Source organism: Calliphora vicina, chromosome 4 (genome assembly GCF_958450345.1).
Source record: "Calliphora vicina chromosome 4, idCalVici1.1, whole genome shotgun sequence".
Lineage (NCBI taxonomy): Eukaryota > Metazoa > Arthropoda > Insecta > Diptera > Calliphoridae > Calliphora > Calliphora vicina.
In genome coordinates this window covers 80,871,930-80,898,994 of record NC_088783.1, presented here as the reverse complement: position 1 = coordinate 80,898,994, position 27,065 = coordinate 80,871,930, and the positions used below count along the sequence as shown (strand labels likewise).

Below are 27,065 nucleotides of genomic sequence, written 5' to 3'. Positions count from 1 at the left end.
CAAATAATACCTGCAAAAACTGCAAATAAGGTTTTATATATTTTGTTTAACGGCAGAAAAAAAATATAGCGTTTTCTTTTTTTGTGGCATACGTTATGTAAATCATTCAAAATTACAATAAAAGTTTATTCAACTTCAATTCAAGCAAACATATTTATTGGACTTTAAAAAACCTTTAAAATTAATGGCATTGTTCATTTAATATACAATTGAGTAAGTTTGTAGTCAGCAGAATGTTTGCACTACTTGTAAGTTATGGCGTTTCCATGACACTGGTAACAATGCAATTTTATTACTTTTAATTGTTATTAATTTTATTTCACTTGTTATTTGCTAAAAATAACTTGCATACAATGGTTGAAAGAAATAACATGACTGCATATCATATGATTACGTTTTTTGGAAATAAGGTTTTTTTCTTATTGGATATTTTTTTTGTTAACCTTAAGATTGAACAAAAATGGGAAATTAAAGTAAAAACTAAATATAAGCTTCAAGAATTTCCATTTATAATTTGTATAAAGACGATTAAAGTAAATTTTGTTATTTGAACCAGAGCAGAACTGTCATGATTTGAACTGAAAATGTTCCATTAGCTTTTTTAAATTTACATTTGAAAAGTTGCGAAACAATTTTAAGAAAACTTACAATTTCCGGATTTTTTTCTGAAATGAGGTGCACTACATCATGTGTAATGCAAATTGAATATGTTATTTGCCGTTCTAAAAGTTCTTTATTGAAATAGGTCACATATTTCAAAACTACTGTTAAATACCTTTATTTCAACTACAAATTAATAAATTATGTAGAATTTTACTATTTTCAATCATATGCCCATTTTTTGCAAATCATCGAGACATTGTTTTCTTTCTTCAACTCCAGACTTGTGTATTTGTTTGGGTTTTTATAACAGGGTGCTAATTTAAAATATAAATATTTAAAAAAACACACAAAATCTACAAAATTTATGTACTGTTTGTTATACTGAATTTATTTAAAAACAATCTTAACTTATGCACTCATATAGACAAAAACCATATGACGTTCGTATATGAAATTTGAACTGAACATTGATAGACAATCGGATGAAAATGTTTGAGATTAGTGTAATGGCTTTGAAAGGCTGATAAGAATGAATGAATACGTAAACGTAAATACGACTTAAACAGGAAGATTTATATTATTAGACTTGGACACTATGTACTTGAACAAAAAAAAATAAAACAATTTAATGAGTTTCAATTGAACTCATTTCACAAAAATCATGGGAATAAAGTCATATGGTTTGCGAAATGTTTAATGCGAGTTTAAAAGCACTAGTAAATCTTAAAATAAAATATAATTTTTCTATGGCCTTTTGTTAAATACTCGTACCATTGTATTTTTAAAAGGTTAACTAATTCATATTAATAATAAAAATCGATAACGTGAAAATACACTTGAAATATTACCACCCAGTGTTAGTAGTAGGCCTTAATATGAATTATACAAAGTAGTCTTAATTATGTAAGTTGTTGTGGATGGATTCAGATATTTTCTCCTCGATTTTTCATCTAGGATACTTAATCCTTATGAATTATACATATACTGAAATCGGTAAATGTTAACCTTTTCAACACTCAGCCAAGAACTGTCAACCGATGTCAAATTCCAAACATTTTAAACATAAACAAGTAAGAGTGTTATATTAATGTAACATTGAATATATTTTTCTGGGAGGTAGGGTAAATTATCGATCGATCCTCTCAAAAGTTGTTAGAAAAATTTAGGTTCATATAAAACTTGTTTATGTCCAATTTCATCACGATATTATAAGACAATTATGAATGTTCAAGTCATTTTCTTAGGGGGACCTTGTATGAGGACTAGGGACAAATTGACTGATTTACTCCATACTTTACAGTATAATTTTAGGGTACTTGGAACTAATCATAAATTAAATTATCATAATCAACATATTTATGACTGCTCAAACAGTATTCCGGGGGGAACATTTGTAGGCAGGCTAGGTAAAATCATTGAGCGATATTATCCATTTTTCAGTACCAAACAAACCTTAACAACAGGGAGAATTAAATTTCAGGCAGCTAGCTCCTTTCGGTTAAGCCATATATGGTTTTCAACAGACAGACAGATGGTCGGACATAGATATATCGTCTTAGAATTTTATGAGGATCCAGAATATATATACTTTTTGGTTCAACGACCAATATCAAAACAAAATCAATATACCCCCCATTTTTTCTGATAGTGGGAACAAATTATTTTGTATTTATTAACAAATTTCTGATATGTCGCTCTAGCTCCTCTAATTTCTATCTCAAACATCACTTATCAACCCTACTCTTACTAGACTTATCACTCAACTTGTCGCCTTCCCTCTTCTCTTTTACTTATCTTCCTATCAATGGACAAATGTGAGCTGTACATAAGACAAAAGGCTTTAAACGGCTACCTGTGAACCTAACAGATTTTGACAAAACTTCACAGAAATATTCCAAGAGTTGCGAAGATTTAATTTTTGTTTCGATATCGGTAATTTTTTTTAGCTCTTTTAAATAAATTCCACATTTCCGCTATTTTATAACTAGTGTGTCTATTATAGTATATTTTCTGCACAAATAAAACTGATTGTTTGTGACTTATTGCCAATCGAATAATTCGATTAAATCCATAGTTTTTTTTTTCGATACTAGCAGTAGAAAATCAGTTGACACAGAAGAATTTCAATTAACTTGGTCCTACAAAAAGTCGGCCTAACAATCAAAGATCTGCCAATGTTATTAAACAGTATCGGGAGAACTTGTCAATTGATAGAAAACCTGGTTTAGGTAGAATGAATGGTCCACATGATGTTTCTAAAGCCAATAAGAGCTCCCAACAAATCCGATCGGAAAGCTGTCCGGTTAGCTCAGTACTAGGACTATTTGGTACGAAAAGTTAAAGCAATGTAGGTTTAAAAACATACGAGGCTCATAAAGTTCCTGACTCAGCATAAAATTTAGAGGCCAAAGACATAGCACGGATATTGAAACCAAATTTTATAAAAAAAAATAATGCCGTAGGTATATTTTTGTTTATAAAATTTGGCTGATGACGAATCGTATGTTCTAGACAATTTATCGCAGTTTGTACAAAAATTTAGGACCCAAAAGCTGAAAATTTTCCCAAAAAGTTCTTGATATGGCAAACAATATGCAGTTGCAGCAAAAAGCCAAACATTAGTTTACAAAAGAGGCTGCTGCCATTCATAAGACTTCATAATGTGTCCACTTACTTTTGTCCTGATTTGGCATCCTGTCACTATGGTAAGCAAGGTCTTGAGTGCTACAAGAACAATAATGTGTTATTTGTACTAAGAGAGGCAAATGCTCCAAACTATCTGGAGCTAAGGCCAGTGGATAGATATTGGGCTATTGTTAAAAGATAATTGAAGAGCACAAAAAAGGTGGACAACCTGTTCGAACAAAGGGACAGAAAGAGCTATAACTTAATGCAAGAGTTTCCGATAAAGGATCATAAATTCATCACTATTGATTTAAACTATAAAAATAATATTTTTTGTAAGTTTGTAAGTAATAATTTAAATTTTTTCGATCTCACTCCTTAATTGTATTATAAATAAATTTGATTATCACAACCAAAAAAATTTTTTCTGTGACAAAAACAGGTAATAAATGGTAATTTAAAACAGGAAAATATAAATTTGTAGTCGACCTTAACACAAATTGAAATTTTAAGATCTTAAAGGAAATATTGAGATGCATATTTAGCGAAAATATTAAAAAAAAAAGTTTGAAAAAGTTCTGTTTCGTAACGAATTGAGCATTATTTAAAATATTTTACTGGTTTTTGGTTCAGTTTAGTTTTAAAAAATTCTCGGGAATTCCTGGGAATGGACAGATTTTTTATTATTACCCGCAAATTACTAACCATAACCAAAAAAAGTAATTTCTATACACCGAAAATGTTTGCATGACATGATATTTTAATAAATATCAACCTAATCATTTGTAGTAGTTAACAAACATAATAAAAAAAGAATATTTATTAAATATTTGATAAGATATGCGTATAAAAAAAACACGAAACGCCATACATACATAATTATTATGTTTGTCTATTCACGAACACTTTTTTCTATATAATCGCATGTTTTTTGAGGGTATTTTGTTTTTATTTTCCCTTGTTTTATAAACATCATTAAATGTGTATTTTGGATGTCAACCAAATTATAATAAAAACCATAAATTTATTTTATTTAAGGGGCATGACATTAATTATAAGGGATTCTTATGAAAAACGAAAACACTTGTTGGTTGCAAGGTTTAATTGATGAACTGATACGCTACACAACTCATGAATTTCATTAACACCTTTTCTAATTGTTGTGCGGCATGAAATTATTAAACAAAACCCTCATTTGCAACAAGAGGGTCATAACTCAAAAAACATAGTTTGGTGTTAAATGACTTTGCTTGGTTTTAGCCATTCAATTATTTTTTAATTGAATTTAAACAACTTTTGTTTAGGTTTAGATGTTCATGGGAATAATTTTATTAAAATTATTGAACTATTTGAAAGAGCTTTCTTTGTCAGAGGAATAATTTATAAGACACCGTCCTAAAACTCGGAAATTTTGAGTTATGGTCCTCTTAACGCAAATGAGCGATATGTACATTGAATTTTTCTGCTAAAAGACATCAGAAGAGTCTGTCTAAAGCAGCTTTATTCATTTCTTTACATATACATTTTATGTATGCTTTAGAAATTTGGCAAATGTTCAAAATTTGTATATATTTGGTACAAATACAATACTAAATTCATATTATTTTTTTAACAAGATAAAAATTAAATGAACGCATTTCGAGCAAATATAAAGAAGAATGATATTGATAATGAAAGTACGTTAATGAATTTGTTTTTAATTATTTTTTTTTGTCAAATTGTTCATTTTAAAAAATCACTAATGGGCAAAGTACAAAATGCCACTCATCATGTTTTGAAAAAATGTACATTCTTATAAGCTACAAAAGATGCATAATATTAAAAAAAAAATAAAAATAAGAACTTAAAAAATTAGATGACTAGTTGTCTACCAGTTTTACTTTTTTGATCATTTTCAATTCTAGTTGAACTTAAATTAAATAAACATTTCAATCGAAAATTTTAAATTCTAAAAATAATTTTAATTCAGATGTGCTTTTTTAAAGTGTCAACGAAAGTGATCCGTCCTCTATTTGTTGTATTATAATACAGCAAGATAATATTCTGGTTTATACCGCTTTTTATGATTTAGCATTTTTTTTTTTGCACAAACAAATTTTAATTTTTTGGCGGACTATATAAATAAAACTATCAAATGAAAAAGCTAATTTATAATTGGAATATTAGGAACATTTTCAGCAACATAGAAACGAAAACATTAACATAGTTTGATGGAAAATTTTCATTGTGAGTATATACATAGATAATTTAATTCGTTTTTAGGAAGTTAAAATAAATAAAATTAAAAAAGGCTTTGTAATAATCAAAAATAATGATCACCTGTCGCGAATTTACTTTAAGCAATTTGTAGAGAAGAATTTAGAGGTCCAACTACGATATATATATGGAAAAAATGCTTAATTCGTTTCGAAAGAGAAATTTAAAGCAGTATTAAAATTTCCTTAGCCTTCCTGTTAAATATCTCAATAATTCCTACATGAATTTAATATTTTCATTTTCAAAGAAAATTCAATTTTCGTATTTAAATAAACAAGTTTCTGGTTTTGTCACACAGAGACAAAGTTGCTAATGAAATAATTCAGTCTAAATGACGAATTTTTCTGTTGTGACTAGGGTTTGGTGTTTCCCGGATAATTCGTCAGTAATCTAAATTTTTGTCCGATTGCTACTTGCTTTAAATAAATCTAATTCCCGTTTAAAATGACTTTCAGCATTTGATTTTAAATATTTAGGATTTTCTTTTTCAATATTGATTCTAATTCGTTTTTAAAATTTTCCTCCATTTGTATTTCGGAAACATCATCGCTTTGAACAGAAAACATTGAGGTCAAATAGGTCCATAAAGAGTGTTCATTATAGCATCACATATCTGCAAAATGGTTTCATTTTGGCTTAATGCTAATATTTCTAAATGTGGAACAAGCCTTTAATCAAACAAAGATGTTTGATGAACAATTTTAGTTGGGGTGAGATAAAATCGCTTATTTAAATAGTAATTATTCTGTCAACTGATTTTTGTTGCTTCTGTCGAAAAACTCTATGGATATATTCGAATCATTCGATTGGCAACAAATCACAATGTTTTCAAGAAAAATTAAAAAGGAATTCTCGAAGTTTCCCGATTTTCGATATAAACCAAAGTAGACAGCTGAAAGGTTCGAAATAATTAATTCTTAATTCATTTTTTTAAATGAAGGAATAGACAGGTACATATTATGATAAAATAATTTAATTACAAATTAATTTAACAATGAATGAATACCATTCAAATAAAGTCTTGCAAACCTCTTTATGTCAAGGCGGTAGTAAATGATTTTTTTTTTTTGAAAGAATTAAGCATTTGCTTATTTTTAATCTTGTGTAAAAAATCACATCGCCACTTGAGAAGAACAAACTGAAATCCTACAACGCCTTTTTTGCAAAATCGATTTTTTGATTTATGACAGTCTTGAACTAAACGAACAACAATATGTAACAAGTGCAAATTATCTGACACTTTGTCATGAAAAAGATTATCGGAAAAGGAAAGTGGTAACAGTAAACAAAAACAAAACACAGACACAACAAAAAATGCAGATAAACAACAAAAAACTATTAAGTAATAATGGATACAAATGTAAACAAATGATCTAGTAAATGCAAAAGTAAACAATAAAAACGAATGCAAAGAGATGAGAAAACGTCATAAACATAAATAAGACTTGATAATAACAAAAAAAAAACTTTAGAACGGATTGCAAGTTATAAAAAACAGTTTGTAGGAGACAGATACAAATAAAATATTTGCCAAATGGTGGAGGTGATAGATGGCGATAAAGGCCGACAAAATGTAAAAATAAATGTACAAACGATTTAAAAAGGGGGCAGGTACGTTTTTTTGAATAGAAAGAAAAGAAATAAGCTCAATCGATTTTTTGTTGGCCAAAACTTTAGATTTATATTTTTTTGCACTTCTTTGAGTTTTATCTATATTTTGTATGTCATAAATAGAACAAAAATAAATTGTAATGTTTTTATATTTATACATAAATCAAAAATTGTATAGACCAATTCTTTTTTTGCAAACAACCAAATGATTATCTAACCAAAATACCTGGAGGTCTTGGCCATGTTTATATTTTATCTCGCAAAATTAATAATTAAGCACGTTAAGATTGTATATGTATGTATGACTTTTATCAAAATTTGTACACAATTCTTTGTTGGTAACACACGTGTTTCTTTTTTAGGTATTTTATGTTATTTACTAATGTATGTTTCAATAAATCTACGCATTTTATATTAGCTTGTCACTGGTTTGATTTTGAATTTTCTTACTGAAAGAATGCTTACGTACACAAAGATTATCGTTGCGAATTATAGAAAAAAATCAGCAGTTGTCTGTCACTTGTATTCACGGCGAGTTTTATTGGCAAACTAACGAAAAAATGTATAAGAATTTTTATTTCACATTTTGTTCAAAAAAGCTTGTTTTTATTTGTTGGGGGGAGGTTTTAGCGGTTTATTTTTTCTTGTGTTCTTTATTCTCTTATTCTTTGAAATCTATACAGTGTTGTATTTACAATGTTGTAGCAGAAAACAAACAGTATTTTTGACAAACTTTTTTACAGAGTTGCATAAAAGGTACGTTTTTTTGAATTTTGTTAAAAATTCACAAATAATGTTAAAAATTTAAATTGACGTTATTTACTGTAAATATTAAAAGCACATTGTGACGATATTTAAAACTAATCAATTGTAATCGGGAGACTTGTGTTTAGGAGTTATTAATATAAAAATTTAAGAAAACAGCAAAATCATGTAAGCAGTTTTTCATTAATAAATTCGAAAATAATCCGCTTGCGTATATCGTGATAATCATAATCAATGGAGTATAAAAATAACAACACAATTAATATACATATAATTAATAAAATCATATAAATATAATTCAAACATAAAATACAGTTTTTAAAGAAGTTAATGAAATCATTAATATTTTTCCTGCACATACACATATCGAAATGAATGTATGGTAGGATATAAAAATGGGAATTTGAAGTGATACAGGTTTTTCGAATTGATTGATTAATATATTTATATATAAAAAATTATATCTGATTATTTTATTAAAAATGTGAAAAAATATGTCGGTAATAGTGTTCATGGTGAATTTTCTTCCATTCGTTTTTATGCGTAAAGTGGCAACCTAAGTAATATATGAAAACATTAATTATGTATGGCAACCATTTAGTTTAATCACCACAGAAATCTAACTGCTGGATTTTTTAAATTCGTAATTCTGCTCTGGGTAAAGTGCAATCAGGCCGTCCTTTTTTTGTTGTATTTGAGGGATTGCGTTTTACTCGCGTTGGTTGATTGTTGGCGTCGTCTAACTGAACTGCGTTACGGTAGTGGTGCAGTACCAAACAAAACTCAAGTTGGATTTTGGTGGAGAGTATAATACTCAGGAGTTGTGTCGAGAATTCAGGCCTCATATACGAAGGTGGTAGATTGTTGAGGAGACTCTTATTAGGCATAAGACCTATTTGCTGATGGCATTATTTTAGGACAATAATTTAACTTAAATGAATCAAATAAAATATCGATCAATAACACTATCCAACAGCATTTTTGGAACAGAGTAGTGACCCTATAATTCTGAAAGGGCGTGTTGAGTAGATCATTTTTGTAGAATAAACTTATAGTCCAGCTGGTCTTAATTTTTTTTACATTTGGTGAAAGATTTAATTTTTTGATCAAAGGGAGCATTATACTGTTACGTTTTAACCTTTTCAAAACGCTGGTTTATTTCCTTTAAATAAACCGGATACTTTTGATTGCAAATAAAAGCCGTTTAGTAGTTTGAAAATGGTAACAGCTCTTTATTTATTCAAATGTACAACAACAACAGAATTAAATAGTCACTCAATGTTCTTTAACTGTCAAAATTCGAATATTCTAGATCATACGCCATCTGTGGTGTACTTTCTACAATGTTCCTTAACTGAATATTCGAATTCAAACAGCGTTGCCAACTTACGATCAATGGTCAACTGAAAGCTTTTATTTAATAATGCCCACAGATATGTTACAGTTTGCTATTACAGCACTGTTATTTGAAAGCATTATGCTACTTTTAAATCAGCCCTTAAAATCTTTATATTTGAATTCAAGTACAATTTCGTAACAATACTAATTGTCAACAATGAGTATTCAAATTTATTAACAACAAATACATATGGGATTTTATAAATTAGTTAAGAATTCAGTATGTTTGTTTACCTGCTAGTTTTAGGTTAGACTATGTTTCCAGGCAGCCACGAAGTGAAGACAGGAAAGAAGATCAGCTCACGTGGGTCCTGGCAATAGATCCCTTTGTGTTACCTGGAAGTAGAAAGATAGAAAAGAGGGACAGATAGAAATGAAAAGAGAAGGTTACAGTCAGATGTGATGAAGAGATTGAAAAGTGAAGAGGAAGAAGGTCCGAAAAAGAGAGAAGAAGAGATTATCGAATACGCACCAGTGAATTGGCGGTTATTAGATCACTTCGTGGATATACCCGTGTCTGGTCTTATTAGCCAATTACTATTCCTTATAAAGGCAGTAATACACTCTATGTTGGCCTATGTTGGCCGTCCCTGATTAAGTCGGGGTCATATCGTTCTGGTACATGTGTGTTCACAACCCTATCTTGTCTGAGCGAGCTCATAGTAGAAGTTATTAATATGAAGCTTGCATTTGGATAATGGAGTCAAATCATCAGCAACACAGTCGCCCGCGATATCTCCGTGTCCACGTACCCACTTGAGTACGACTGTTGAATGTCACGCCATCCTGTTTAAGGATGCCCGGTATTCCTGGATTGCGGCCTGACTGTCAATATATATACGAATATCCCTGTCTGATATCTTGTTATAACTGACCCAGTCAGCCGCCCTTTTAATTGCTGAAATTTCAGCCTGAATAATTCATTTGAAATTCTAAAAGATAGCCTAGTTTCGAATTCCTGACTGTAGACGCCTACGCCAACTCGATCTCCCTTCCTAGAACCGCTCGTATAGACTGAGAGACCCGTTGTTTCATGTAAAGTTCCGCCCATTACTTCCGTGTTGTACGGAATTGAGAAACCGAAGTTCCTCGCCATGAAGGGCCTAGAAATGCAGTAATCGATATTATCCGGAAGATTCTGAATTCTACCTATTATACTGCCGTGACCGTATGGAGCATGTTTCCATGTTGAAGGCCGAAGTGAATGCCATACTTCTGGCCATTATATCCACAGGGATCCAGTTCAATATAGTAAAGAGCGACTTTGTTGCGGTCGTTATTAGAGCTCCTGTTATCAGGATTGCCATTTTTCTTAAAACCCTCTCGAACAGCATACAAATTGAGGCTTTGTCTAGTGCTTTCCACCAGACAGAGATTCCATAGAATAGTGTCGGCTTAATGATCGTATCACATAGCATCGCATAGTTAACAAACTGTGGACTAATACCCCAATGCGTACCTATGGCGTTCTTACAGACGTACATTGCCATCAAGGCTTTTGATGTCCTTGAAAGGATATTGGGGTTCCAGATTAGTTTACTATCCAGAATAATTCCTAAGTATTATGCATTGTCCGATAGTGCTAGTTCAACACCATTTAATCGGGGGAGCGAGAAATGAGGAATTTTGTACTTCCTTGTGAACAGTACAAGCTCGGCTTTGCTTGGGTTTACGCTCAATCCACTTTCAGTGCTCCACCGACTTCGTACACTGAGTGCATATTCCAGGCGTTGTGATATCGTGCCCAAGTGGATTCCAGATACTGCCACTGCAACGTGATCTGCGTAGGCGACAGTTTTATAACCCGTGAAATTAAATTTCCTGAGCACACAATTTATGGCCAGATTCCACGTGCAAGTTTATTTTCCAATATTTTGTTTACTTTTTCGGTAACGGTAGTCGAACCGAAAGGTTATTTTAGGGGTAAAGGCAACGGTAGTTAACCTTGAGAAATACTTATATGGAAGCTAGTATCTTTTATTAGCCAATTCTCTTTGTTGGCAAATTCGTTAAATCGACTAAGAACTCTGGGATGATTAATACTTTTAGCGTTAGGTCCATTGCTTTTGGATGTTGCAAGCTAAGAAAAAACTAAGTCAATTTCAAAGAATTAAACTATTTTTGAAAAACCCCATATAAATATGTGAAATTTTAAATACAATTTGATTAAGCTTTTTTAAAATGCAGAAATTGTTTGCAAACTTTGTTAGAAAATTATACCACAATAGAAACTTTAATGAAATGCACTTATATTTAAAAAAAACTACAAGTCATTTCGTTAACCAAAATAAAATGTCCAAAACCTGCTATAAAAACCTTAATTACTAAAGAAATTGCAATTTAGTGTGTTAATACGTCTAATAAAATTTTAGAAAATAAAGAAATTATTACGGATTTGATACGCATGATGACATTGAAAAGCATTGAAGATGTGCCTCTCTTTAATACCAGTTTACGCATAATGAAATTTTGGTCATTTCTTTTGCAACATAACTGGCGCAGATACTCCTGTTTGATACCGTATATCATGATTAATACTACGCAATTTTTGGATATTTATTTCAGCACCGAACCCATAGATGCCGTGGTCCGTAATGCCTATATAGCGGTTTTATTTTTCAATACAATTTTGAGGGCTGTTCTGTTGTGCATTAATCGTTTTGAGTATGAGAAATTTATGGAAAATATACGTTTGTTGTATATTGAATTGATGGTAAATTTAATTATATTAGTTAAATGTGATCAAATCCAAATCGTGATATTAAAAAAATTCAAATCAAATAATAAAGTATTTTGATAGGATAGAAACATTTATTTAGAATTATTATAACTTTTAAGGAATCTGAAGATAAATATATCCGAAAACTGCTGCTCGAAACAACTTTAGCCTCTAGATTTATATCGAAAGTTAATTTATTTATGGGCACTTGCTCTTGTATTGGCTTCATAACGTATCCCATTTTTGCAACATCCAGGGGTAAGTAGAAATTGTTCAATATTTGTTCAAATAACTTCATTATTTGGTTTTAGTTTTACCCTTTGGCATGTATGTACCGGGTATTGAAAAATATGAAAGTCCTTTCTATCAAATCTTCTTCATATGTCAAGTTATCATTACGCCCATGGGCTGTTGCATGTATATTCCGTTTACTAATCTTGTAGTGGCATTTATACTTTTTGCCATTTTGATGTGTAAAGTATTGCAACATAAACTGAGCAATCTTAAAGATGTTAGCAATGAAAAAGCCAGTGAGGTCATTGTATGGTGTATTAAATATCAATTGGAATTGATTAAGTAAATTAACATTTTATTTAAATGTAATTTTTAATGCTGGAAATCTGTATTATCTTTTAGATACGTGGACACTATGAACACTTTAACTACTCATACATTTTTGGTGGAATTTTTAGCATATGGAGCCATGTTATGCGCCATGTTATTTTTATTAATTATAGTAAGTTTTTTTCAAATAACAAATCATGATTAACTATAATAATAACTTTAATACAGGTGGAGACATTGGCCCAAATGATTATTGTCAGCATTTATATATTCATGATACTTTCTCAGAGTGTGATCATGTATTATTTTGCCAATGAGCTGTACGATCAAAGTTTATTGGTGGCAAATGCGGCTTATGATAGTAATTGGTTTGAATTTGATGTGACCAACCAGAAAACTTTGAAATTATTGATTTTAAGGTCACAAAAACCTTGTTCTGTAAGTTTATATTAATATTAAATTATTTTTATAATGAATATTTATTTTTGTGTATTTTATCTTCAGATATTAGTAGGCAAAGTTTATCCCATGAATTTGGAAATGTTACAGTCATTGCTTAATGCTACCTACTCGTATTTTACATTGTTGAAAAGAGTTTATGGTTAAATCGATGGAAATACAAAAACATTTAATGAAAGTTTCTCAAAATAATATTAAAATGCTTTAAATAATTAACACATTTATAAATAAAAAGTCGTAGTAGTAGTCGCACAACACTTTATATTCCCTGCACAAAAATTAAATAAAAACAAGTAAGAAATTTTGTCGGGCTTGACCGACCATATAATACCCCACACAATGTAACTGAGCAAACATTTTTTTATTATAAAATTTCAATAACACTGGGATACCCGTGTCTCCCAGTTTTGCCCAAAGTCATGCACTTTTTTATGGGCCCCCAAAGATTTGGGGACTCGGTGTCATTTTTGCAAAAAGTGATAATTTTCTCATTCTCATATCTAGCAAACAGTTCGGAATTTTGATTTACTCTCTGAGGCCAAGTCGTAGCCATTGTCATAAAGAACAAAAATTGTGAACATGTAAAATCAAAAAAGCTTCATCTTCAAGATTAAAATCGCAAAAAACTTTATATAATAATTTAATAGTTTATGACCCAAACACTTAATTCCTTTAGTTTTTTCTTACTAACTTATATTGACCTACCTATACGGTGTTAAGAATCATTCCTAGGAAGTTCATATGTTCTAAAAAGTTGTTTATTGAACCCTTAGGTACATTTTTGTAGTTGATTGTTTCCTTGAATTTTGAACGGTTTACTACCTATGGACCTGAACAGGGGAAAAAAGGTAAAAAATGTTGAAAATTGAAGATGAAGTTTTTTGATTTTATATGTTCACAATTTTTGTTCTTTATGACAAGGAATAAAACTTTTCCTCAGAGAGTAAATTAAAATTCCGAACTGTTTGCAAGATATGAGTTTGAGAAAATTATCACTTTTTTGTAAAAATGACACCGAGGTCCCAAATATTTGGGGCCCATAAACAAGTGCATGTCTTTGGGCAAAACTGGGATACACGGGTCTTTTGTTTTTGGTTTTTTATCACGTAGTTGTGTCCGTATATGGTTATTTTTTTCTTGTTGCACTGTGTAATTTATTTTTGTGAATTTCGGAAGAGGCCCTTGTATGGGAGCTATGACTTATTATGGACCGATCGCCATGAAATTAGGTCGTGTGATTTACGTCTATATGAAAGTAATTTCTGTTGAATTTTATGTGTATACCAATAGTTTTAAGAGATTTATGCTCGATAAAGTGATTTTTGGAAGCAGGCCTTATATGGGAGCTATGACTAATTACGGACCGATCATCATAATATTAGGTGACATGAATTCCGTATAAACAAAACTTATTTCGAGCGAAATTTGTGTAGATACTTATATAAATTAACCATTTACGACCGCTAAAGTATAATTTCGGGAGGACATTTGTATGGTGGTGAAATAATGAACCAATTTCAGCCAGTTTTAATAGACTTGGTTCTTGGGCCGAAAAAATTGTATGTACCAAATTTGATCGAAATATCTTCAAAATTGCGACCTGTACTTTGCGCACAAGGTTTACATGAACAGCCAGCCAGGCGGACGGACGGACATCGTTTAATCGACTCAGAGAGTGATACTGAATCGATCGGTATACTCTAAGGTTGGTGTGAAAACGTAGTATACCCTCCCTACTATGGTGGTGTAGGGTATAAATAGGATACGTTGTTTTATTGATTATACAGTGACCTTATAATTTTGACGCAATTCATTAAACAAATATATAGCTGTTTTTTCTTAATATACATATGTTCTGGAAATACTTATAAATTGGTTATCTTTCAAAACTTTTTATGAAACTCCAAACAATTACTTTTTTACTAAATTTTACAATTTAAAATTTCATCAGTTAGTTTTAGTTACTAAAAATCAAAATTAGGCTGATACAGGACAAATTAATTTTTAGGGGCAGGTCTTCTACTGGACATTTTCAGTAAACAGTTGTCTAGTCAATTTTAATTTGCAGTCCCCCCCCATAAGTAATTCTAATCTATAGTATTTGTCATATTAACATACATATTATGGCATTTATGTCAATAACTAATAAATAAAGTAGAACTATATGGATCAATTATTGTGTGCATTAAATATTTATGTGAGAAGCTAATGCGTGTAATTTAAACTATTGTTTAATAAACTATAAACATTCATTAGAAATACTAATATATCAATAACAGTGAGGCTAAAAGCTAAAGAAATGATTAAAATACTTAAATGTTGGATTAATTTTTAATATTTTTTAAGATACATATACGAGACAATTTATGTGATTTGTCTCTAGATCTTCTCGTTCTATTGATTTCTCCTGGACTTTGAGTAACTAATTTTGTAGAGGTTAAAGAAGATTTTTATCCTCTTACCATATCTAGAGTTCGATTGAATTTTGATGTAAAAGGCGATTAATTGGTACATAAGAAGAATATTCGATATAAATGTGAAAGTGACGATTATTAGAAACATTTTCTCTAATTGTACTCAGGACATTTGGTGAAGTTGAAAATATTAGTCCAAGATACGAATACATAGATATTTACCCAACAGAAATCTAGTTCAAATGGACTGGAAGCACTGTCGAAATATAAAATCAAAATCGCATTTCATTATTCTTTTTACTCAGAGTTCAGTACCAATTAAAAATCTATATTTTCAACGGGAAACACATACATAATTGTGTTTAATTTACATAAATAATTCATACAGTAATAAATAATATTTAGGCCGGGTAACTTATCAAAATTTTAAACATAGTTAAGGCTTATCAATGTTTAAATATAATTTTTTGTATGAAAAATATATATTGTTACGTTTTAACCTTTTCAAAACGTTGGTTTATTTCCTTTAAATAAACCGGATACTTTTGATTGCAAATAAAAGCCGTTTAGTAGTTTGAAAATTGTAACAACTCTTTATTTATTTAAAATGTACAACAACAGAATGAAATAGTCACGCAGTGTTTTTACACACAATGTTCTTTAACTGTCAAAACTCGTATACATATTTCGAATTCGAAAATACAGCAAACATTCAGCGCTGCCATACTTACGATCAATGATCAACTCAAAGCTTTTATTTAATGTTACAGTTTGAGAGGCATGGCTTTCAAATAGCATTATGCAACTTTAAATCAGCCGTTAAAATCGTTATATTTGAATTCAAGTACAATTTCGTAACAATATTAAAACATTGATTTAGCCATAACTATGTTTAAAATTTTGATAAGTTATCCGGCCTTAGTAAATGAATTTTAAAAAACTACACAATTTTTCATTGAAATTGAGAAAATTCCAATTAATATTGAGAATTTCAATCATAGAGAACATAGAGCGGAAACTAGAAAAAATTCAAACAAAAAAATTACTCAAATAATCACACACACGAGTGTTGTTTTTGTTTTCACATAGTTTTTCTACTAATACATTCTCACCACTTAGGTTTTTGACAACTGAGTTAGGTCTTTGACAGGAGAGTTTCCGCTCTATGTCTATTCTCTATGATTTCAATATTCAGAAATTTCAAATGAAATTTATAAATTTTTAAATAAAATTGTGAAACATTATATAAATTATTTTAAATTAAATAAGTAAGAGAGCTATATTCGGCTGTGCCGAATCTTATATAACCAAATTATACTTCAAAATACAAATTTTAAATATTTTTAGGTAATCAACATTTTTTCTTCCAAAGTTGTTTTTTAAATTTTTTGAAAAAAAATGTTCGGATTGTTATTTAAATTTTTTTTTTAAATTTATTTTTTTTTTAATTATAAAAACAATTTTTTTATTTTTTAAATTGTTTTTGGGTGAAAAAAAAAATTCGGGTTAAAAAATATTTTTTCCAATAGGTCCAACTTACTATTGTCTATATACATACGTCGTTGCGAAGGTCTTTGAAATATATATAATTAGATATCCATATTGTCTATATTAATGACTTAGTAATCCAGATATAGGTCAAAAATAGATCAAAAATCGAGCTTGTCCTGGTTTTTTTCCTCATATCTCAGCCGTTTGTAGACCGATTTTGCTGATTTTAAATAGGAAACTTCTCGAAAGCATGTCTGACAGAATTATTGAAGATTTGGATCCCGAAGACATCTGGGGTCTTCTGAAAATTGATTTCAACAGACAGACGGACATAAAGATGGACGGATATGGCATAATCGACTCCGCTATCTATAAGGATCCAGAATATATATACTTTATAGGGTCGGAAAATTATATTGTGGAAATTACAAACGGAATGACAAACTTATATATACCCTTCTCACGAAGGTGAAGGGTATAAAAACAATCAATTAATTCCATTTCTGCTATTTCTTTTGGTCACGCATTCTTTTAACAAATGTGATGAGAAATTAGATATAGAGGTTTTGTCTAAACCAACCGCGATCATACTGGCGTCTTTGGTTTCTTATCGGTGGTTTCTATTTGTTTTCTTTTGCATGTTAATGATCTTAAGAATGACTTTGGTATCTAATTTGCTTTGTCAACTTTTTGTAAATAAGGATATCTTCATTAGGGTGGGCATATAGGCTTTTTACACAACGGAAAGTATGCCTCCCATCAGGTTTTTATGAATCTCTATACAATTTCTCCTATATGTTATATGTGGAAATTTCCACCACTAATGAAAGATTTCAATGGCATCTTTGCTTACCTAGAGATAGATGCTTCGGCACATTTTTCTCTCCCGTCTGATTATCCGACGAGTTATCTTATTCTTGGTTTGGTCAACGATGATCTGGTTTTGCGGAAAACGAACCAAAATGTTTTCTTCGCTCCGTGAATCTGGGCCGGGCTCCGAAACTGGTTTCGCATAGTAAATAGTTATTGTTGTAACCACCCTTTGGTTGATTGCAATGATTTTCTCTTTTGAGAATTTTCTAACATCAGATTCGCTTAGACAAGATTCAAGCAATGGAAGTCCTTTCGTCGAAGTCGGTTTTGGAAAAATCAAGAGGAAGTCTTTATTTAGCGAAGCCAAAATGCCTCAGAGTAAAAAGTTCTTGTGTCAAAATTGTGAAATTTTTCTACTTTAATGAATTGAATTTAAGACTTTAATCTATTTTAATGGACTTATGAATTTAAAAATATTTCCGGTGGGGGTATTTATACATATGGATTGTAAATATTCGTCACAGCTTGTTAGAACTTACTATGTGCAAAACAGAAAAAAAAACAAACTAAACCGCAAAGGATATGCGTAAATTGAGCGTACGTATGGAATTATTAACCGTAAAAAAGGTTGAGTGCGTTTTGTATCCCCAACAACAGAAAATAAAAATACATACATAAATGTACGAATGAATATGTATGTATATACAAACATACATACATATGTATCTATGAATTTATGTAATTTGTACATGTAAGAGAGATGTTCGTTCTTGCGGTTTTTCGGAAAACTTTTTGTCCATAAACATTTCAAATGCTGATACAAGTATAAAAACCTTTAACTCCATTGCTTAAATTTCTAGTCATTTCCCTTTCACATACAACTGTTGTTTACTGTGCTGAGGAAAACCTTCGGCCGCCATCAACTAACTAACAAAAAATCATGGATATGAAATCGATTGAAGAAGTGCCCATGTTTACCTCCAGTTTGCGTATAATGAAATTTTGGGGATTTCTATTAGAGCACAATTGGCGCAGATACGCCAGCCTAATACCGTACGTTCTACTAAACACAACACAATTTATGGAGATTTACTTCAGTACCGAACCCGTTGATGCAATAATCCGCAATGCCTACATAGCGGTATTATTTTTTAATTCAACTTTGAGAGGTGTGGTATTGTGCTTAAATCGTTTTGGCTTTGAGAAATATATGGAAACTATACGTGTGTTGTATATTGAGTTAAGGGTAAGGATGACATAGAGTTGGAATTTATATGTAAGTATGTTTAATTTTAAAAATATTTTAAGGCTACTGATGAAAAGATCATACGAAAAATGTTACATGAGACTACAAAAACTTCTATATTAGTGTCGAAAGTTAATTTAGTTATGGGTGCTTGTTCGGTTATGGGCTTTCTAATGTTTCCGATATTTGCTACAACAAAAGGTAAGTAATGCGACGGTCCATGGTGACCACTCTGACTTACTAAGGAGCATTTAACCACAAACCCTGGAAAAAAGGCATAAATGAATTTGATAGACAACAAAATCATATTGTAAATTTTGAAGATTTTATGTTGAGATCCATCCATTCTGGGATTTTTGTTTGTTTTTTTTTTTACCAATCAGCCACATAAAAATCCAGATCCTGAAGTTTAAAAAGTCTACCAGTACAAAAGTTACATCATCCACCACACAAATTAGACCTCATTTTTCTAGTTCTATAGCTTCAAAATTCTTTACCGCATTGCGATCTAGAACTTTTTGAACTTTATACGACTTCAATCCAGCATTAGTTTTGGATCTGCGCACAAAAGAATCGCGAAGTTACGGTCATATCTGAGTTTTCTCTGATCTAACATATCTATGCAATACATTGATTTGTCGCTGATTTGGGGTCTGCAGAAATATGATTTTAATCAGACAAATGGACCCGTGAAAGCCACTTCCCTATCCATATCTATAATATTACAAAATCAAATGGAATTGAGTATTACTACGTTACTAAATATATAATAGCGTCAAACTTGTTATACCCTTCACCTTCGTGAGAAGGTTATATAAGTTTGTCATTCCGTTTGTAATTTCCACAATATAATTTTCCGACCCAATAAAGTATATATATTCTGGATTCTTATAGATAGCGGAGGCGATTAAGCCATGTCCGTCTGTCTGTTTGTCTGTTTAAATCAATTTTCTGAAGACCCCAGATATCTTCGGGATCCAAATCTTCAATAATTCTGTCAGACATGCTTTCGAGAAGTTTCCTACTTAAAATCAGCCACAAATGGCTGAGATATGAGGAAAAAACCAGGACAACCCCGATTTTTGACCTATATCTGGATTACTAAGTCATTAATATAAACAATATGGATATCTAATGATAGATATTTCAAAGACCTTTGCAACGACGTATATAAGACATAGTAAGTTGGACCTACAATGGGTCAAAATCGGAAAAAAATATTTTTTAACCCGAATTTTTTTTTCAACAAAAAAAATTAAAAAACAAAAAAATTTTTTCTTAAATTTTTAAAAAAAAAATTAAAAATAAGAATTCGAAAATTTTTTTTCCAAAAAATTAAAAAAAAATTTTGTTTACCTAAAAATATTTAAAATTTGTGTTTTGAAGTATAATTTGGTGAAGGGTATATAAGATTCGGCACAGCCGAATATAACTCTCTTACTTGTTTTAATTATAGGTTTATTCATTATATCATCTCGACTACTGATATCAAAAGCGTAGCTCCATTGCCTTTTTTGAGCAACTTACACGCAGATAAAAAACAATATTTGGCATGCTTACGGCAACTATACTGTGTACGCTGTAACAATATATTATTGTAGTACACAAATAGTTATTTATTGAATTGTATTTCAATAATCGCAGTAGTTAGCCTAGAAACATATGTTTCTATATCAACACTCTTTCTCTATTGACAATTGCACTAGATAAAATGTCGACAACTTTCCTTCAAGCGAACAGTGGGGGAACTGAAAAAAGTGGAAATAAATCTTTAACTTCTAAAAACATAGTCCGATTTGAATGAAATTTGACATGCCAAAGAAGAAATGTTGTCGAGTTTAAGTTTTAAATTTTAACCTGGCCAGGGGTCCCCAAAGTAGGACATCGTTTTAAAACGATCCTATTTCTTCGCCTGTGTTCCGATCATCGTAGCTATCAATTATCTCCTTGAGATATTCGCTCTTGAAAATTAAATTTTCAACATTTTTACACATCCTACTTTTTTGATAGCAGCGGCACAGTGGGGGATCTGAAAAAAGTGGAAATAAATCTGTAACTTCTAAACGAATAGCCCGATTTTAATAAAATTTCCCATAGCTATAGAGGACGTGTTGTTAAGTTTTAGTTTTAAATTTATAACACCTCGGATATATCAAAAATTAAAAATGATTCCCAATTTTTGTTTGCGGTCTGATTTGAAAGATTTATATATATACATGGAATCTACTAGATGAGATCTATAGTTTACGAGTTATTCGCATTTGAAAAGTAAAATTTTATTTTATTTACCCACCTTGGTCTGGTTTTTTGATAATAACGGATCCAATTCTTTGCCGATTTTCTTGAAATATAATTTTTTGAATTAACAATACATGTATTTATAATAGTAAGAAATAATTCTTTAAAAACCTCTACTGAGTCAAAAGTTATGTGCATTCAAACATAAAAAAAATAAAAAAGTATTTTTTTCCGAAAAATGTACTTACATTATTTTTTTAAATTATTTCTGTATAATTAGAAAATAAGAAAAAGATAAATAATGTATTTATATAAAAGAGTAACGTTACTGACTGACTGACTGATTCATCATCGCACAGCCCAAACGGCCTAAGCTAGAATCATGAAATTTTAACGATAAGAAGGGATTTTTGGAAATTCGAACGTTTAGGGGGTAAAAAGGGTAAAAACAGGTAAATTCGGTAACCTTCAAAACTAATAAAGATACAAAAAAACTTAAAATTGCATGTTACTTCATCTAAAAAATAAGCTGACAGGTGTTTCGTACTTTTTCGAAATTCGAACATTTTAGGGGAGAAAACGGGCAAAAACTGTATTTTGGTACTTTTTTGGCACCCTATGTATATTTTAAACCAATAAACATAGAAACAAATTTTCGTATTCTTTACTTATCAAAAAATAAAAAATATAAGTTTGGTACTTTTTGGAATTTCGAACCCTTAAGGGATAAAAATTGTGTTTATTTTTGGTACTTTTTCATAAAATATGTTTTTCTATAATTTGACATAGACATAAGAATATTTTATTATGAGCTCCCACCACGTTACAGAAATTTATGTGAATAAAATTTTACCACCTCAATGGGGATAAAAAAGGTACAAAAAAGGGGATAAAATCGGGAAAATACATTATATTTGAAATTATTAAGCCAATTTTGATAATTTTTTAACGTTGGTTCCTGGATTCATACAAAAATTAACTAACAGGTTGTTGTTTGGAACTCCAGTACAAAGGTTATATTGGGCCAAATCCGGGTAAACAGTTTGGTACTTTTTTAAAACATATTTATTCTTAGGCACATTAACACAGATTTTAATATTTTGAGACATGCCTGTAGCATAAACAATTTTGGAAAAATGGAATATATTTAAATTTCAAACTTGAGGGGTGTTCAAGGAAGAAAATAGAAATTGGTACTTTTCTCCTAATGGTACCTTTTTAATATTTTAAATTATTTCACTTATCGACATTAAAGTTAGCTGATATGCATCTTAGTGAAGTTAGTGTTAGGAATAGGGGATAATATTTAGGTACCAAAATGTGTGAACTGAACTATAGGTACTTTTTTGTTCTTCTAATGGTACTTTTTTGAATTTCCTATAATAATGTGGTAATCAATGGTACTATTTCCTTATTGCAATGGTACTTTTTGAATATTTTATAATAATAAACCTAAAAATTTTAAATTAGGAACACATTTTGCATTTTCTATAATAATAGACCCAGAAATATGAAATTAGACATTTTCAATTAGATTCACAAAGTGAGACTTGATAGTACTATTTCTTTCTTCTAATTGGGGTGGCGAAGCGCACCGGGTCAGCTAGTGTATTTATATTTTCTGAAAGACAACACTTCAGGGCCCTGTTATCAATATTATTGCCAACACTTTTTTGGGAATTGCGGGATTCCTGATTACAAATTTCAAAAATTGTTTTTATTTTTTAATTTTCAATAGAAAAGTCTTTAAGATTTTATTAAAAAAAATATTCATAAATAAAAATTTAATTTCAACTTGAAAACTTTTGTATCTTTGCAAAAACTCAATAAAGCATTTTTTGTCATATTTTTCAAAAAATTATTCCATGAATTTTTTAATTGTAAAAAGTTATATATTTTTCAAAAATAGACAAAATCACCTAGCCATTGATATATACCATGGCAAATAAATTAAGGAAAACTATGATTTCATTTTATTGGATCATATTATGATTGTTTTGCTTCATAAAATGATTATTTGATGTTATTAATGATCATAATATGTTCGGACGTCAATTATTTTTAGTATGAGAGTGTTATTTTGTTATAAACGTGTTTTCTCGTATATTAGACAAGCAAAAATTTGGGTTAAATACAGATTAGACAGATATTAGTATCTACTATTTAAATCAGGTTTTATTTCAGAAATCGCATGATTTGTTAAAAATTTATTTAAGAAATAGTAAAATGTCATAAAACATTCAAAGTCGTTTTTCTCGAAACGACTTTTTTTGAATTATGACGTTGTTGCAGCAAATGAGCGATATGTTGCTCTTAAATTGTGTTTACCTCAACCATGGATTTTCTCTGCGTATCCCAAAAAGGGTCTTATATGTCAACAGCAAAAAAAGGCTTCAATAACCACTATATAGATTTGATGCATCATGGTTACCTAAGTACAAAAATGGTAAAATTTTTCAATTCTATGCACAGTGTGGTAGATCGCAAATCAAACTGGACAAATTAATAAATCATGTTGGGTTCACTTCTCACTTATGAATCATATAAAAAATGAGTTCAAATATATAAACGATTATAAAAAACCAACTTTTTTTTCGCAATGTATTTTCGGAGTTTTTACCCATTCTTCAAAAATTTTCTTTCGTGAAAAAGTAGAAGTCATACGGAAAAGTGAAAAAATGTATGGCGGTCGCAAGAATGCGCAAGATGTTTTTGATTTACCTTGAAGTGAACACTTGAAAGATTAACTCAAATATAGTTTTACACCGGAACTATCCGGAATAAACAGCTTTAACTCTACTTGAAAAAAGGAAATATTTTATTTTTTCCAATTTCTGATCTTCTCACAAAAAATAGTTTTTTTTTAATAGTTACAATGGAAATAATTAAAAGGAAATTGTTACATATTTCCTTGAAATAGAGCTTAATAATATAAAAAAATTATGACAATAAAATCACCGTAGCCTTTTTAATCATAAACCAAAGTCACACAAAAAATACACTTCTCTTTGAAATCTTAATTTACCTGTTGACAACAACTGACTAAAGCTTAACAACTGACTTAAAGCTTAGTTTTTCCTAATCAGAGCTAAAAACCAAAAAAACAAAACATGAATTACAGTTCCCTATTGTATTGAGAAGCTCATTAAATGATCAGAAGGAATGTTGCCAGACATTTATTTTTTAATTTTGTCCAGCTAGATTTGTGATTTACCACAGTGTGCTATGGTAAGATTTTTTTAAATTTTCTAAAATTGTGATTCTTTTTAGATGTTTCTCCACATAATTTATAATAACTCAAAAAGGGTTAGTCCGCTATTATTGAAGACAACTTAGAAAAGTTAAAATTTACATAAACTTTAATCTGTTTATTGCTATTTATGCGGCTTTGCGACAAAGTTCTGCGAGTTTTCGATTTTTCATAAGTTTCCTAAAACACACAAATATGCTATTTTCACATAAAAAATATATTTTTTTTTGCTTAAATTTTTTTTAAATTATAACTCCGAAACTGCTGAGTGCAATATATAAACGGATTAAAGGTTATGTAAATTTTTCTAAGTTTATTTTAATAATAACCCTTTTTGAGTTATCATAAATTATGTGGAGAAACATTTAAAAAAATTGAGAATTTTAGAAAAAAAAATTAAAAAAAAAGTTTTCCATAGAATTTGAAATTTGGATCATATTTGTACTACTGGAACCACAATACATCAAAATTGTTTAGTGGTTTAAAAAGCCTCTAACATTTTTTCGATTAACAGATTTCAAAAATATTTAAAACCAAAGAGCGTTTTTTGAGTCTCCTGTAAAATATGTGAAAAGGGACTTAGCACATTTGCACACTAAGCTAACGACATAATGTATATATAATTAAATTTTCTAGCTTTACCTTATGGCATATATGTTCCCGGCATTGATAAATATCAAAGTCCATACTATGAAATATTCTTTTTAATGCAAATCGTCCTAGCACCCATGGGCTGTTGCATGTACATACCGTTTACAAATCTCATAGTGGCTTTTATACTCTTCGGTATTCTAATGTGTAAAGTGTTGCAGCATAAACTCTCCAATTTAAAGGAAGTCAGCAATGAAAAGGCTCGTGCAGTAATTGTATGGTGTGTTAAATATCAACTGGAATTAATAAAGTAATTAAGAAAGAAATTCATATACATATATCTTAAGGTTTAAAAATTTATTAAAATTGTCCACTTACAGGTTCGTCAATACCATGAATAGCTTAACCACCCATACTTATATGATTGAATTTTTGGCATTTGGAGCCATGCTCTGCGCCATGTTGTTCTCATTGGTTATTGTAAATAAATGTGATTAATGTTAATAAAATAATACTTATAATGTTACTTAATTTCAGGCTGAAACCCCTGCCCAAATGGTCATTATCAGTATTTATATGTTTATGATATTTTCTCAAAGTGTTGTCTTGTATTATTTCGCCAATGAACTGTACGATCAAAGTTTATTGGTGGCTATAGCGGCTTATGAGTGCAATTGGTTTGATTTTGATGTGGGCACTCAGAAAATTTTAAAACTCATGATTTTGAGAGCTCAAAAACCCTGTGCGGTAAGTTTCTTTTTTGTAATATTTATTTCAAAATTGTATATTATTTACTTAACTTTTTTGTTTTTGTTACAGATTATGGTGGGTAAAGTATATCCCATGAACTTGGAGTTATTGCAATCATTACTAAATACCACCTACTCGTATTTCACATTATTGAAAAGAGTTTATGGTTAAACATTATTTTATATATAAGTATTACGTTTTTACCTTTTAAAAACGGTGGTTTATTACCTTTAAATAAGCCGGATACTTTAGATTGCATATAAAAGCAGTTAAGTAGTTTCAAATTGTAACAACTATTTATTTATTTATTCAAATTTGCTCAACAATTTAAATAGTCACTTGCTTTTAATTCACACACTTGTATTACACACTTTATAATGTACAAGAATACACTGGTACTATGATAAACTAACTATTGACTGCAACCGCTGCCACTATTTATACACACCGCTATCTTCCAGCAGTTTCGTGAACTATCTTAACGGACAAAACTAGAATGTTCTATTTATAGAGTTTTTAGCAGTTGCCATACATATAAACAATGTTAATAATGATACATTACACAACAACAACAAATCAAACAGTGATTTGAAAGCGCAAAGATTTCAGAACAGGCTTATTTATAATTCTCTAAGCTATGTAAGTTTGTTTGCTTCTTTCCAGAACGTTTAACCGAAACCCGGGTTTTCTGCGGAATTTCGTTTTTTTGTGATCGGTTAATTTAAAATGTGGATTATGGGGGTATATAGATTTTGTCATTCCGTTTGTAACATATCGAAATATTGGTCGTAGAATCTAAATGTATATATAGTCCCCTTAATAAAACAATAGTGTATACTTTTTTTGCCATTCCGAAATAATTGAGTTTAAAATTTTTGTGTTAGTAGACATCTTTGTGGAAGTAGAATTTAGTAGTAAATACAAATGTCCCCCCGGAATACTGTTTGAACAGTCATAAATATGTTGCTGATGCGGCAATCCTGAAAAAATTTTGCACAAATTAGTTCTAAGTACTCTGAAATTTTACTGTAAAGTATGGTGAAATCTGGCAACATTTGACCCTAGTCTCCGTACAAGGTTCTCCTCAGAAAATGACTTGAACTTCCAGCCATATAATCCCTATATCAGAAAAATATATGATTGTCACATATTGATGGCTGTGCCGAATGTTGCATACCCTCTTACTTGTTGTATATATAAGTTTGTCATCCCGTTTGTAATTTCCACAATATAATTTTCCGACCCTATAAAGTATATATATTCTGGATCATT

The 27,065-nt window shown here is 30.1% G+C and overlaps 3 protein-coding genes across 3 annotated transcripts in view; 2 read left to right on the top strand and 1 right to left on the bottom strand.

Annotated features, from left to right (window-relative positions):
- Positions 1-7,664, bottom strand: part of LOC135956410 (alanine aminotransferase 1) — a 31,105-nt gene extending 23,441 nt beyond the window's left edge. Inside the window, exon 1 of the mRNA XM_065506899.1 lies at positions 7,565-7,664. The gene's annotated coding sequence lies outside the window, so the exon portion shown is untranslated. The remainder of the gene's footprint in view (positions 1-7,564) is intronic.
- Positions 7,665-11,665: 4,001 nt separating this feature from the next.
- On the top strand, positions 11,666-13,147 carry LOC135958282 (odorant receptor 30a-like). The gene is made up of 6 exons (XM_065509180.1): positions 11,666-11,971; positions 12,097-12,235; positions 12,289-12,553; positions 12,614-12,713; positions 12,770-12,979; positions 13,046-13,147. Exons 1-6 carry the CDS (start codon positions 11,666-11,668, stop codon positions 13,145-13,147), a joined length of 1,122 nt encoding a protein of 373 aa, XP_065365252.1.
- A 5,511-nt stretch (positions 13,148-18,658) lies between these two features.
- On the top strand, positions 18,659-25,964 carry LOC135958104 (odorant receptor 30a-like). Its single transcript, XM_065508966.1, has 6 exons — positions 18,659-18,964; positions 19,027-19,165; positions 25,089-25,353; positions 25,424-25,523; positions 25,581-25,790; positions 25,863-25,964. Exons 1-6 carry the CDS (start codon positions 18,659-18,661, stop codon positions 25,962-25,964), a joined length of 1,122 nt encoding a protein of 373 aa, XP_065365038.1.
- The last annotated feature ends 1,101 nt before the right edge of the window (positions 25,965-27,065 follow it).

Coding starts and splice junctions, on each gene's coding strand:
- LOC135958104 (XM_065508966.1), top strand. CDS start 18,659: ATGGATATGAAATCGATTGAAGAAGTGCCCATGTTTACCTCCAGTTTG. Junction 18,965..19,026: donor TGTTGTATATTGAGTTAAGG/GTAAGGATGACA, acceptor AAATATTTTAAG/GCTACTGATGAAAAGATCAT. Junction 25,791..25,862: donor GAGCTCAAAAACCCTGTGCG/GTAAGTTTCTTT, acceptor TTTTTGTTACAG/ATTATGGTGGGTAAAGTATA.
- LOC135958282 (XM_065509180.1), top strand. CDS start 11,666: ATGACATTGAAAAGCATTGAAGATGTGCCTCTCTTTAATACCAGTTTA. Junction 11,972..12,096: donor TGTTGTATATTGAATTGATG/GTAAATTTAATT, acceptor ATAACTTTTAAG/GAATCTGAAGATAAATATAT. Junction 12,714..12,769: donor TGTTATTTTTATTAATTATA/GTAAGTTTTTTT, acceptor ACTTTAATACAG/GTGGAGACATTGGCCCAAAT.